This window comes from Balaenoptera musculus, chromosome 6, assembly GCF_009873245.2.
Source record: "Balaenoptera musculus isolate JJ_BM4_2016_0621 chromosome 6, mBalMus1.pri.v3, whole genome shotgun sequence".
In the NCBI taxonomy this organism is placed as follows: domain Eukaryota; kingdom Metazoa; phylum Chordata; class Mammalia; order Artiodactyla; family Balaenopteridae; genus Balaenoptera; species Balaenoptera musculus.
In genome coordinates, this window is record NC_045790.1 from 82058289 (window position 1) to 82073375 (window position 15087).

Here is a 15087-nt window from a genome sequence, read left to right on the forward strand (position 1 = left end):
TGGCTGGGTCGTATGGTAGTTCTATTTTTAGTTTTTTTAGGAACCTCCATAGTGGTTGTATCAATTTACATTCCCACCAACAGGGCAAGAGGGTTCCCTTTTCTCCACACCCTCTCCAGCATTTATTGTTTGTAGATTTTTTGATGATGGCCATTCTGACTGGTGTGAAGTGATACCTCATTGTAGTTTTGATTTGTATTTCTCTAATGATTAGTGATGTTGAGCATTCTTTCATGTGTTTGTTAGCCATCTGTATATCTTCTTTGGAGAAATGTCTGTTTAGGTCTTCTGCCCATTTTTGGATTGGGTTGTTTGTTTTTTGGATATTGAGCTACATGAGCTGCTTGTAAATTTTGGAGGTTAATCCTTTGTCAGTTGCTTCATTTGCAAATATTTTCTCCCATTCTGAGGGTTGTCTTTTCATCTTGTTTATGTTTTCCTTTGCTGTACAAATGCTTTTAAGTTTCATTAGGTCCCATTTGTTTATTTTTATTTCCATTTCTCTAGGAGGTGGGTCAAAAAGGATCTTGCTGTGATTTATGTCACAGAGTGTTCTGCCTATGTTTTCCTCTAAGAGTTTTTTATAGTGTCTGGCCTTACATTTAGGTCTTTAATCCATTTTGAGTTTATTTTTGTGTATGGTGTTAGGGAGTGTTCTAATTTCATTCTTTTACATGTAGCTGTCCAGTTTTCCCAGCACCACTTATTGAAGAGGCTACTAACTGGGATTCTGTATGACAAGTGAATAACTCACATAGAAATAGAATTCTGTTTTATTTTTCCATTTTCTCAAAAAGTATATTTCTCAAATCTTCTCTGGATACCCAATCTGTGTCCTTGTATCTTAAGTGTCTTAAAGCACAGTGAAGATAGGCATTTTAAGATTCCATATTTTAAAATGTGAGTCTCTAGAGAGGTGGGCTAACCATTGAGAGCAAAATGAGGAGTGTCCCAAATGTTTGTGTTTCCAGCCTTAACATTAAGGACGCAAATTGTGAATATCATATAAATACCATCCAGAGTGTCACACGGTGTCAGCAGGGTCAACTGTATTTATGTTCTCTCTTCCTAAGCATTATATAGAAAATTAGTAAATGAAGTCAATGTTCTTTACTGACAAGCTACCCACCCAGCAACTTTAATATTCTGTTCTTCTTGGGGAAGGGGATACTTCTTGTACGCTTGTTTTATCACCTTAGTGTTCTGGATAGCCTCCTAAGGTCTTAAATTCCAGCTAAAGAATAGGTGAATAGGATCTGACAAAATAGAAGCATTTCAGAGGGCTATGAGTACTAACTTCAGTCTAATCAGAAGTTGAGAAATTTTTTTGGTAAAGGATCAGGTAATAAATATTTTAGGTTTTGCAGGCCAAGAGCTATGTGACTGTCACCCATAGTCTGGCACAACTACTCGACTCTGCCATTGTAGTGCAAAAGCAGCCATACGCACTACATAAAGCATGGCTGGGTGCCAATAAAACTTTGTTGATGTACACTGAATTTCATATCATTTTCATGTCACAAAGTAATTCTTTTGATTTTTTTTCAACCGTTTAAAAATTGAAAAATCATTCTTAGCTCATGGGCTATGGAAAAACAGGTGGCATGCTGCATTGGGCTACAGCCTGTGGTGTGCTGACCCCTGGTCTAGAAGTGGAAAGGCTTAGAACTTGGAAAAATGGTGCCATACGTCAGTTTCTCTTTTTCTCCTTCTCTTATATTAGGAGATGCCATCAAGCCGTGCCTCTCTGGAATGTTAAGAGAAAAAAATTAGAAATTGGATGATATACAACTGCTGGGCATTTTTAAGTCTTGTTCATTAGAGGGACAACACTTTTAGCTAACTTTCTTCTGTAGTTGTTGGAAAATGTGTACCTTACCTCTGGACTGACCTTCCTACATAATGGAAAGCTGAGGGTTTTCTCAGGATACTGCAGGAAGAAGAGAGACAGCACCTCAGTTTTGCCTGAATATTTCCTAGCTTTCTTCCCAGTGGTTTATTCCTGACAGTTCTGATACCTTTTCATGGTTTCATTCCTCCTTGTATTCTGTCAATTTTGTAAGCTGTTGCTTTGTATTTGTCAGAGAAACTAGGTGAGACAAAACTATTTGTCAGAGAAACTAGGTGGTGTACAGGGCAGAAGCTGTCATGATTTCCTAGGGTTATTGGAGGTCAGGTGCTTCACATGGGAAATTCGTACTATTTCATTTCCCTGCTTATTACTGAAATGTGGTGCATGATCATGTTTGCAAGTGAAGGCAGCGTATTAAAGTCTTAGTGATTGAGAAGAGTAAAATGTACAATTTTGTGTTCTCTTCATAAATTTGAAAAGTGTTTCTCTCAAATTTAAAATGCATTAATGTGCTCTCAGGTTGTTTTAGCCATTAAAATATCTGTCATTTGCTTTATTTAAAAATTTCAGGTGGAAAAACCTTGCAGTGGTGGTCAAGATTTACTTGTTTATCCAGCTAAGAGAAAGCAGCTTTTGAGAAGTGAACTGAACGCTGAAAAAGTGCCTCCATCCCCACTACCTGCTCCAAAACAAATACCACCACTCAAAGGGTGTCCAACAGTTATGCCAGGAGACTTTAAAGAGAAAGTTGAGGAGCTGCTGGTGAAATACTCAAGTGGTCTTTGGGCCAGCGCACTCCCAAAAGCATTTGAGGACATGTACAAAGTGAAATTACCCGAGGATGCCTTAAAAAATCTTGCCTCGCTTTCCGATGTATGCACCATAGACTACATTTCTGGAAACCCCCAGAAGGCCATTCTCTATGCTAAACTTCCACCACCCACTGACAAAATCCTAAAGGATGCAGGGCAAGCACATGGAGATTATGATATCAAGTCTGTGATTGAACAAGAATATTTGCAGATAGAAGGAAGCATTACCAAAAGTGCTGATACCTTTATGGAGACTGTAACAATTCCTCCGTTAATCATTCCAACTGAGGCATCCCCATCTGTATTGGTGGTTGAACTGAGCAACACAAATGAAGTGGTTATCAGGCAAGTTTTATTTTCTAATTCTTTAGAATCCTAGTGTACTGTTGCTACTTGGCTATTCTTCACATAGATGCTGGTTGAGGAAGAATAATATATTTTTAGTTCTATAGAGTTATATTGAAGTATAGTGTTTAAAATAACTATTTTTGCAAGAAAAGATTTCTAACAGTTTTAAAAATTGAAATGATGATATGGTCTGAACATGAAAAAAATCTATGTCAAAAGCATAATGGTAACTATATATGTCAAAAGCAATACCTAGTCCATAGAAAGAGCAATCACCCACTAGGTAGGTAATACTGTTTAATCTGGGATTACATAGTGTTTCCTAAAAGTCAGAATAGGTAAGCACCGCCTTCTAGTGTAATGCATCAGATTAGCCCTCTGGTTTCTCGAGCCTTTTGATATCATTGCCTGGGAGAAGGAATTATTGCCTAAGTGGCTAATGATAACTGGAATTCCAAAAAACAGTTCGGCTCAGGCACTTGATGTGGACTTTTGGAGGAAATGTAGAATACATAGAAAATGTTGAAAGACTGTAATTTGCTGTTTCTGACTTGGGATGAAGAATGGTAACCACTGTAGCTGGACCTCTGGAGGCAGCAGCCCAAGGTGTGGCTGTGGCTGGAGCAGAACAGAATCCAGGCTCCTTCACCCAAAATGTCCCTGCGCTTTGGGCTCTTACTCTTCCCAAGGATCATAGCTGAGCTGGGAAGACCCAATGAAAGGCCACAAAAAATAATCAAAGACCCAATGAAAGGCCACAAAAAATAATCAAAGTCCTATACAGCAAACCTATTGAAGCTTTTCTCTTTGAACAAACTAAGTCTGATGATGAAGTGAGAATCAAGTATCTTAGGATGTTCAAACTAGAACATGTGGAAGCTTTTTTAAGGTCCTTTTTATAGAGGGGTGGTAAATGTATAGAGCTTTTATTCTAAGATGTGGTATGGCCTGAAGATAGAAACAGCTTGCTGAGGGTTAGGGTTCCCACTGTGGGTCACTAATAAACTGAGGTAAAGGAAGGATGTTGAGGAGCACATTGCTAACTTTTACCATTTGACATTGTAAAGAAAATCTAAATCTGCTTCCTTGGCAGGATCCTTTGGTATCTGTTACCAGTAGTCCTTGGTGCCACTTTCAGAGACCAAGCACCCAGCACTGGACTGGATGAATCATGTGATTTCTTACGTTCTTCCCAAGAGTTGGCAGGAATCTGGATCAGTTCTAGGACTTCAGTAGGATGGGGGTTCAAACTACTCCAGGATGGTTAGGTCCAGGGTCCTCAGGTTATCTAGATCCCTTTTTCAGTATAAGTTAGAATCCCAGAGCCGGCATTCTACGTGTTCAGCAGGGCGGCTGGCAACCAGCAAGCATGATGGGTAATGTCTGCCCTTAGGTTGACCCTAGGTCATTAGTGTCCCCCCACCGCCCTCATCCCGGCAGGCTGAGCCCCATTCTACACCCACACCTTTACCCAGGCGGTAGACTCTGGAAACTAGTAGGCTTGTGACTCATAAAAGTTACAGGGAGGTGCCATGGCAGGACCCTTAGGTCAAGTATGGGAATCTGTTGTCTCCAGTCTAAAAATTAACTTTGTAAAACTTTGTATTTATGGCATCTCTAAATTGGCCTGCATATCATTCTTTGTTCACTTGCTCAGGTAATTTGGGGATAATGTATGACCTTATTCTTGCCACTACCCACTCTTAATACCAACTGTCACATTACCTCCTGACCCCGCCCAGGGCATGTAGCTAGCATCATTCTCTGTTGGTGGCTACAGAGAGCAGAAGCTACCTGCAGATCTCATGCTGCTTCTCAGCACCTCCCTCCTCCCTGGCAGGAGCCCACGCTATGCAGACTGCCAAACCACGGGCTACAGCCTAGGCCTCTGCCAGTTGAGCTCCCAGGACTGTAGCAGCGCTACCAGGAGGCCCCTTGAGACTCCAGGTCCCAAGAAATGGGCACTTGGGCAGAGCTGCAGATCTACTAGGAGACTTCAGAGCCAAGAGTGCGGCTGTATTCCAGGCAGTACCCTAACATTTGTAAAGCTCAGTAACCTTAAATGATAGAGTATGACAAAGCTTTTACAGCTGTTTTCTGGAGTGAATAATATGCATGTCATATTTGGTTTTAAAATAGCCATTGCCTCCAAAAGAGGCATTATTTCCCTTTTGTGTAGGGCTTTTAAAAGCTTCTTTTCCTCTAGTAACAAATAGGTTGACTCTGGTTTCTTATGCCCTGCTGATAGTTACCAAAAATACAGGAAGATACTCCTAAAAGGAATAGTTTCTGAAAGCTGTATAGGACCACTTGGGCCCCGAGTAGAAGCTAGAACAGTTCAAAGAGCAATGTTCTTGTGGCATATCCCCCATCTCCCTGGCCAGGTGATTCTGGTGCTGGTACCGCATAGCCTTCAAACTCAAAAGGCTTCATCGCATGGCTGAGATAGCTCCTGTTAAAGGAGCCAGGTTTGATTTGCCAGGTTTTCCATCCTGGAAGGAGGCCTTTGTTAGAATCGTCTCTGAAGACTAAAGGACAAGGAAGCAGCAGACTATTTATGGCAGAAAGCAAAACAGTATGTTTTGATAACATAAACTAGGACAAGGTGATCGCAGTTGTCAACAGCCGAAAATTGTAGAAGGGGGATAGAAGAGTATCCTGGAAAAAACATTTCTTAAAAAGCATGCAACTTAAAGAGGCATTTATTTATCTAGAACATGTCATCTCTTTAAGGGTATCAGAACTCAACATTTTGTTGTAATTTGTTCAAATTTGTTCAGTAAGTTGGAGGGATGGGTTGTCACATGGTTGTATTTATTGTTTTCAAGGGTTTGTTTTTCTCTAGGAGGAGTCAGATTTCATTGGTTTTCAGAGATTGAGACTTGTTCAGACCCAGCCTTAGTTAAGGCAGAACTATCAACTACATTCTCTTCTCAGAAATCTACACAGATCTCCAGCAGCCTGAGTCAAAATCTCAGGTTGACTCTTGCTCATCTGGCTTCCACTTCTCATCTCGTCTTCCTTTCCACTTCCTCTCTTTCCTTCCCGTGAGTCTTCTCTCAACCTGGTCCTCCCTGACTGCTTACTGTTATATCCTCTAGTTCTCTGGATTGTTGTTGAGCATTTGCTCTGTTGTGTGGTGTGTTGGACCTTGGTCTTGTTTTGTGAGCTCCACAGTATTCTATTCTCCTTTTTCAAGATACAATTGTTTACTAACTCCATGTTCTCCTCCCTGTCAATGTAAGCAAGTCTGAGCCTGAAACCAAAGATGACCATAGAAAAACAGAGTAATATTAATGAATTCCTGTAGCTTTCCTTCTTCCAGGTTGCTTCATTTGTGTTCTCTTCCTTTAATTTAGGTATGTGGGCAGAGACTATTCTGCTGCTCAGGAATTAATGGAAGATGAGATGAAGGAGTATTACAGTAAGAACTCCAAGGTCACACCAGTCCAGACTGTGCAGATTGGCCAGTTGCTGGCTGTAAATGCTGAGGAGGATGCTTGGTTACGGGCACAGGTCACCTCAACAGAAGAGAACAAAATAAAGGCAAGCATTATGAAGACAAACACATTATTTTTCAAATGAAAATGTTGCTTCTAATATTGTGTCCTCTCTAACTATATTTAGTTTTCCCCAGAAGTTGAAAAGATAGTATCTGTAAAAGATTATCCCTGTCAACTTTTAAGTCAGTGGTAGTTATATTATCTTAGAGTTTTAGTTTAAAAAAAAGAAAAAAAATTCTTCTCCATTGCAGTACCATAACCCATGATGTCATCAGGAAAAAAACCTCTATTCCTATCCCCCAAGGTTATATAATGAATACTGATCAGAGCTCTGTGGGCTTCTTATCAAGGTCAATACTTTGGAGTGAGGGAAACCATACTGATTAGAGGAGATGGCATTCTTCTCTCCCTTCTTGCACAGCCAGCTGAGGAGAACCCCAGATAAGACTTGGGCCATGCCCAAAGTCTTGCCCTCTTGGTCATCTTGGAAAGGTCAGAGGGCTCGTTCACCAGTCTCTTCCATCAGAGGCTCCAACACTTCCAGACTTGACCACATTTGTGGTGATCATCCTCTGCCCCATTGCCTCTTCTTTCCCTCAGCTCAGAGACCCAGAACCAGAACTCACTCACGAAGGCACAGTTTTGTCTAAATTTTGCAAGCAGGGTTAGCACATCTCAGAACCCTTAGCACTGCAGGGGGCGGGAAGTCCAGGTGAACAGGACCCCAGTCAGTGTGGCCCCATCACTGCTTTGTGCTCAGTGAGAAGCCTGAGTGACCTCTAGTCGATAGGAGATAACTGCCCCAGACATTCCTAGCTAAACTTCAGTCTACTTGCTGACCGTTTCCCTGCCCTTAGGAAGTCCAACACAACTTAAGCTATTTGAAGGCACAGGGATTGCTTACGAAGAGAAGAACCATACAAACCCTGGTGACATGTTAACAGTGCATCAGTGTTTATAATAAATGCTACAAATACTCCACAAGGATATCTCCCAGTCTGAGATCTATAAGGCAAAAATCACTTGGGCCTTCCCCTTCCTTCCTTACCTCTACTTTGGGAGTTTAAGCTCTGGAGTCGTTAGGCCTGAGTTTGAGTCCCAGCTCTGCCACTTCTAGCTGTGTGGCCTTGGGAAAGTTATTTAACTTCTCTGATTCCTTACCTATAAAATCAGACACTATCTGCCTGTTAAACTTTTCATTCATTTTTTCCACTGTCCTAGGGCAGGAGACAAGACTGACAAGTCCTTGTTCTCAATAAGCTTATATGCTAGTAAAAGAAGGCAGATAATGAACAAGTATACAATAAATAAACAGGACAATTTAAGAGCAGTGAAGGAAATGACGAGGGTGCTATGATAGAAAATAACTTTGAAGGAAGGGATAAGCAGGGAGATGTGATCTGGTTTATTTGCTTCAAAGATTGTTCCAGTGCCTGTGTGGGGCATGGATTGTAGTAGTGTAGAGAAGGAAAGTAAGACTGGTTAGTTGGCTATTGCAGTAGCCAGCAGCTTGTAACCTGAATTAGGGTAGAAACAGTGGAGACAGAGGTAATGGGACATATTCAGGATGTATTTGGAGGTAGAACTGACAGGACACTAATTCATTGGATGTGGAAGAGAAGAAAGGAGAAGATTCAGGATGACTGCTGGGTTTGGGGCTTGAGCAACCTGGTGGATATTGGTGCCATTTATTGAAATTGGGAAATCAGGGAAAAGAACCAATATATAGGAGAATCAAGAATTTTGTAGGACCTGTTAGGTTTGAGAAAAGCTATCAGATTTCACCTGGACAAGCCTGGAGCTCAGGGAGAAGTCAGGACTGGAGATGTAGCAGCAGGGTGGGAAACATCAGCATGTAGGTGCTACTTGAAGCCATGGGACTGGGTCAGATCTCCTTGAGGAAGAATCACCCATAGAGCAGAGAAGGGGACCCAGAACTAGGCTCTGAAACACTTCAGCATTTAGATGGTGGGTATGAGAGGAGCAAAGAAGACTGTCAGAATGGCCAAAGAAGGAGGAAAACCAAGAAGACAGTGTCTCGGAAGCCAGAACAGGAAAGTACCTCATAAAGGAGGAAGCAACCGGCTGTGTCATTGCTTCTGAGAGCTGTGAGCCGGTGTGAGGAATAAATGCGGTAGCTTGGTGTGTTGTACGGTGGTAAGCTCTTAAGGCAGCAGTAGTTGTGGCAGTCCTGTCCTGATCTTGTTCCCCATATCCCATGAACCAGACAGAGATGAATTTTACCCTTTATGAGGAGAAACCCCAGCTACGTGGAAAGTCTTGTTTCTCTTGAATTTTACTGTGCCTGACAGCAAGAACAGATTCCCTCCTTGCTTTCCACAAAGCTTGCTGAGTATGAGGAACAGGAACATGCGGTCACCCCCTCAGGTTGGTGCCAGTTTGGCCTGGCGCAGACCCACATCCCAGGGGTGTTTTCTGGTTATTACTCAGGTGGTGCTGTGAGACTTGTGGCCACCTGAGGGAGCCAGAGAGCCAGGAATGAACTGGGGCCCGATGCCAGGATTATGAGCCTGCTTGTGCTGATCTCAGGGCCAAAGGACACAGGACAGAGGGTGGTGAGAGTCCAGCTGGACAGTCCACGGGCAGATGTTTTATGAGCCGCAGCTGACATACAAATACATGGTATCGTGATTCAAAAGAAAAAAGAAAAGTAAACAAGCTCCAGACATTACAGAACCCCTTTGAATATTTTAGAGCAGTATTCTTTAGTCTCTTAGTGCTAGGAGTACATTCTAAATTGCCCAGGAATCATGATTTCACATACTATGTCCTAGTCACAGACATGTTGTCTCCATTTTAGGCCTAGGAAGAGCAGAATCCAAATTGTGGGTGTTGATAGCTATTAAAGGACACAAAAAGCTGCGTGAATCCTGAGGCCTTTGGGAAGGAAAAGCAGGTGCTAATTAGGGGTTGGAGAAGTGGCTGGCTGCAGTGTGGGGACCCTGCCAGGGATCAAGGCCTCAGCGGGCACTGAGTCAACATATGGACTCTAAGAGATGATCCTTTCCAACGTGGGATATACAGGCCCCACAGACACGGTTATCAGGTGGTCAGGGAAAGGCGTTAGTCATCTCTCTATTCTTTTCTTCCTTAGATTCTCTGATGGGAGAATTTTTGTTTTGTATACTTACTGTCAGAATCTCGGTGCTCAGAAGCTGTGGACTTTATTTTACTGCAGAAAGTAGAACTCTGTATTACTTGGTATTTCTTTGAAATGCCTTTGCCCTGCGTTTTTGTGATTTGTTCTGTTTTTGTAATAACCATCTGCTTTAATTAGAGAAGCGTACTAAGTTTTCAACACTTTCCCTCTGATTCCTAGTTATCATTCTAAACCACAGCTTAATGTCTCTAGATTTTATTTTTCTCCAAAAAGAAAAAGCCTTTGGTTATATAGTCCTTTTCAACTGAAGGTTTTATTAATACACTAAAAATAATATCCAGGCGCTCCATGATCTGTGATGGTGGTGAGGAAGTGCCATGCAAGTTTCTGTAAACACAGAGCTCTGTCCAGCAGACTTGGGACCTTTTCCTGAATTGGGTGAAGGCCTAACCCAGCTTCACAGCCCCCAAAAAACCCAGAATTACCTACCTTTACAGTGTAGAATTCCATGTTATCCAGCCGTGACATCATTGTTGTCATTGACAGAAAGCATCTCGGTCCCTGGAAGCATAACAGCTGAGAGCAAGCCGTCACAAGTGCTGCTCTGGGGATTTAGAATCTGGTAAATACCACCAGTGTGATGCCTCCTCTAGAAATAAATAAGGATCTGCCTAAGGAAGCAGATCCTTAGTGGAGTTGTATAAATCAAGAAAGAATAAGGTGATGTAGGCATTATGACAGTAAGGAAAGGGTGGGGGCAGTCAGGGCTGGCAGACCAGGTACGTGTGCTGCTGAGAAGCTGACAACAGAAGGCATCGGGGTTCAGCACTCTTCCCTCTTCTCCCCTTTGGCAAAGGCGCAGCAGAGGAGTGCGGCCTGGAAGTCAGGAGCCCTGGCACCCCTGGTCCCATTCACAGCATTCCTCTTCCGGGCTAAGTCAGGGGCACCTCCCCTGGCATTTTCCAGGCAGTAGTGCCACTTCACATGCCAATTATGGGGTAAAATGAAGCCAGTTAAATGCATCAAGTGATTTTTTTAAGAAGTGAGGATAAAGAATTTTATTTGAAGCTAAATGTTGTTGTTTCTGTTATCATTAGGTATGCTATGTTGACTATGGTTTTAGTGAAAATGTTGAAAAGAGCAAAGCATACAAACTGAACCCGAAGTTCTGTTCACTGTCATTCCAAGCTACAAAGTGTAAGCTCGCAGGTAAAAGGAACTTTTTTTAAAGTGCTCTCCACTTTGACAAATGTATGGACACCAAGCGGGGAAAGTGGGGGCCGGGGGGGGGATGAATTGGGAGATTGGGATCGACACATATACACTAATATGTATAAAACAGATAACTAATAAGAACCTGCTGTATAAAAAATAAATAAATAAAAATTTTTTTAAAAAGTAAAAAAAAAAAAAGCGCTCTCCACTTTGATACGTATTACCATTGTACTTTGGGGTGGTTAAATCCTAAAACGTATTAAGTATCTCAAGGTGTTAAAACGTGTTATTTCTTGAAAGATATAAATAAATTCATGTTTAATATTTTCTTTGTAAGATTTGATCATTATAAAAATGTTATAATGTTTTAATATATTTTTGTTACGTTATATATAACATATAGCACATTTAACTTTATTATTAAAAAACCTGTTGGACATCTGAGAGGGTTTGGTTGCTGTTGCCCTAACTGCCCTAGTAACAGCTGTTCGAGGCCCTGTATCGTGGGGTACAGGATCAGTGTAAATCACGTTGTTCGACCTGTTGTAAAGTGACTCCCAGCTTCGTTCCCACTGAGATGGACTCCGTGGGTGCTGCTTGTTAGCAAGGAACACTCCCTCATGCACCCAAGCACGAGTCCAGCTGTGGGTCATGTGCGGTCTCTGGCACTGTCACGTATCACTGTTCTTTTCTTTCCTCCTCAAGGAAGCGTAGAGAAATGCACATGTGTGAGAGTGACGTGTAGGGATGACCTGAAAGTATGGGGGGCACACGTTAATGATGAGGAAAGACATTCGAATATGTATGCCTCATGCAGGAGAGCCAGAGCTACATTCAGAAAACGATCAGAATTGTTTTCGTGAAAATTAGACCTGTGAAGAAATGCCTCCTTCCCAGCAGGGATGTCTTTATGTCAGAGGAACTGGGTTTGGCTCTCTCTGTGAGATAAATCTCGAGTAATTTAAAAATCCTGTTACAAACCTGTGAGAGTTAGTTTTGAAAAGAACATATCAAGAGCATAGGAAAAGATTTAGGATGCTGAAATGAAAGGTTTGATAAAAGCTATAGAGGTGTGTGTCTGGAGAACAGAATATGAACAAGAGAAAGGTAGGTCAGAAGGAGTCTGTGAACTTTTGCTTACGGATTTAAAGGGGAAAAATACAGAAATAGACATTGTAGTACCATTGGGGAAATGATGCCCTAGTTTAATTAGTTTAATAGATTAACTTAGAGTTGTCATATTATGATATATGAAGTTACAATTTTCCAAGAATTTAAAGAATAATTAGACTGCAATAAAATTCACCTAATACCCACATTACATTAAACAGTATTTAATCTTCCTTTCGTAAATCCGTAAGTTCTTTGGTATCCTCAGGGCCATGATGGTTTACTTAAAAAGAAAGAATGAAAAGGTGGGGGGGAGGTTGTCTAAATTTTCAATAAGTGCATGTTCATGGAAGAAATAATTGTGCATATTTAATTCGAAAATGAAGAAACCAAGGGTATATTTTTAGCAAGAGTGTTACAAATACATGACTGGCAGACATAATTGGCTGACAACTTCTTTCCATGTTAGTCTTTTTGTTTTAAATATGCGTTTGTAAGTAAAGTGAAGGCTGTTTCTCCTAAAGTAGAAATTCAGATTGATCGTCAACTTTTCTTCTTGTTTTAAGATTGCCTGCCTTCGTGTAATCATTCAAAAGGGCATTCATGTTATAATAAATATTTTTAAACCTAAGGGTGGATACTATAAAGAAGATTGTATAACAAAGCTTCCCTATAAAATTTAAGAATTTTGTAGTAGATTCATAATTGTAATAAGTAGCCAAAACAAACACAATCTCTGCATCTTAAAATGATTCTTCTAATTAAGTAGAAATTTAAATATTCAATATTTTTCAGGGTTGGAAGTTCTAAGTGATGATCCTGATTTAGTGAAGGTGGTTGAATCTTTAACTTGTGGAAAGATCTTTGCAGTGGAAATACTTGAAAAAGCTGATATTCCACTGGTGGTTCTGTACGATACCTCAGGAGAAGATGACATCAACATCAATGCCACCTGCTTAAAGGCCATATGTGACAAGTCACTAGAGGTTCACCTTCAGGTACCACTGTGACCACTGTTGTCTATTCACGAGTATCACAGGAAAGAAATTCACCAGAAAAGAACGTTGTACATTTTAGGCTAACACTAGATAGAGACAGATTATGTATGTATTGGGAAAAAAAAGGAAGGAAGGGAACAAAAAGGAGGGGAAATGCCAAAATATAAATAGTAATTATTAAGAATTGGATTTTTGTTTTATTTTCCAGTTTCCACAATGAGCATATATTAATTTTATATGAAATTATTTTGCAAAGATAATAAGGGAGGATAATTCAAATGAAGGGAAAATTAGATCAGTGAAGATGCTTATTAAATTGCTAGCTTTAACATTTTTTAAATGTGAAGAACATAGATGTCTGTAGGAAAGGACACCTTTAAATAAATTATAGAGCAGCCACTCGAAAGAATAGGATGAGATGTTAAAGATGATCATTTTTAAGGCTTCATAGCAACATTGGGAAAATATTTGTTTTAATAAGTAGAACAACAGTGAATTGCCTTTATATTATGATTTGACTAAAAATGGCTAAAATTAAACCTTTACTGTGATTATAATTTTTAAAAGTTACTAAAAATTCCTGTGGCCCATGGACATGGATTAGAAAGTAAACTGATAATGGGATTGATTTTGTGAGAGTTTTTTATTTTCATTTCTGTTAATGCTGCAAAAATATGTTTTATATAATAATTCTTTTTCTAAATTAATGGGGAGAAGATAAACCAGAGTTAAAGCAGAGCTGAAGATACTCTTAGCCTTTTAGACAGTAGAAAGTGGTAATAATATAATGTATGCAAAATGTCTACTCTGTGCCTGACACAAATGATACCAGATATTCCTTTTGGAAAGAGTGGTATGCAAACTAGTTTTTCACATTTACGTTACGAATTTCATTCTATCTGTCCTCCAGCTTGCTTAGAAGATTGAAAAGCGCAGAAACTTTCAATGAGCTATTTAGGTAGATCCCCTTAGGTAGGTAAGAGCTGCAGTCTGTTCTCACATCCTTGGTGTGTCCTTTGTTTCAGGTCGATGCCATGTACACAAATGTCAGAGTGACTAATATTTGCTCCGACGGCACACTCTACTGCCAGGTGCCTTGTAAGGGTTTGAACAAGCTCAACGACCTTCTGCATAAGATAGAGGAATACTTTCATTGTAAGGTATGGCCAAGCAGCATCCACCTCTAAGATGAGTCCTAACATTGCAAACAAGAGGAGTCACTAAATTGTACATGTGTAGTAAGTTTTGTATATTTTAAGGTAGACTCTCTAAAATAGAGGGTAAGAGCCCCAGGCTTCAGAATTTAAAACAAAAACAAAAATCCCCACTAGTTTCTGCATGGTAAAATGAGGATAATAATAGTGAGTACCCACAGGATTGTTATGAGGACTAGTCACAAGGCTGCTTATTAGCACAGGGCCTGGCACATAGAAAGTGCTCAACAACCGGTAGATTTGTCATTCACGAGGTGCAGTTGATGAGCCTACAGTGCAGCTGCCTGTGACTGTCTGCTCGAGCAGCTGGCTCCTCTGCCTGGGCAAAGACGGAACCATGGAACTTAGAAGGAGAAGAAAACTTCCGAGGCACCACTCCCCAACCTCTTTATGGTCCCTGAGAGAACCTGCGCCTTGGAAAATGTGGTTCTGCAGTTTACATTTATTAGTAATCTCTTTTCCCTTTAATTCTAGTATTATTTTCTGAATCAGGATCTGTAGAGGTTTTGTTTTAAGGTCCTAAAGGGATTTCCTTACCTCCATTTGGACATTATAGTTGTAATCCACAATATGCTGTGGTTTCCAAGTGACTAAACTCTGATGCCGCTTCACCTCTGACCCCCTCACCTGGAAGTGAACCCTTGCCTCTGACCTACAGAGCACCCCAAGTGCCTCATGACGCTTGTATGCAGCATTGTTTTAGCTGTTTGGGTATTTGTTTGCTTTACTAGAGTATAGGCTTCCTGAGGGCAGAGACTGAGCCTCACCAGCTTCTGGTAAGTACCTAATTCATATAGGTACTGTAGTAAGTTATCTAGTGTCTTACATAAAATAGGTATTCCAAAATATTTGCTGAATTGGATGAAACTTGTATTTAGACTACAGCCTAGAATCGAGACGTTAGATCTATAGCT

General features: G+C 40.7%; 1 protein-coding gene across 1 annotated transcript in view; it reads left to right on the forward strand.

The window, feature by feature from the left end:
* The window catches only part of TDRD7 (tudor domain containing 7), a 90625-nt gene that overhangs the window by 55380 nt on the left and 20158 nt on the right, over window positions 1–15087 (forward strand). The window contains exons 7-11 of the mRNA XM_036854372.1: window positions 2423–3009; window positions 6372–6558; window positions 10734–10845; window positions 12757–12959; window positions 13985–14119. Coding sequence (XP_036710267.1) covers window positions 2423–3009; window positions 6372–6558; window positions 10734–10845; window positions 12757–12959; window positions 13985–14119 — 1224 coding nt within the window. The remainder of the gene's footprint in view (window positions 1–2422; window positions 3010–6371; window positions 6559–10733; window positions 10846–12756; window positions 12960–13984; window positions 14120–15087) is intronic.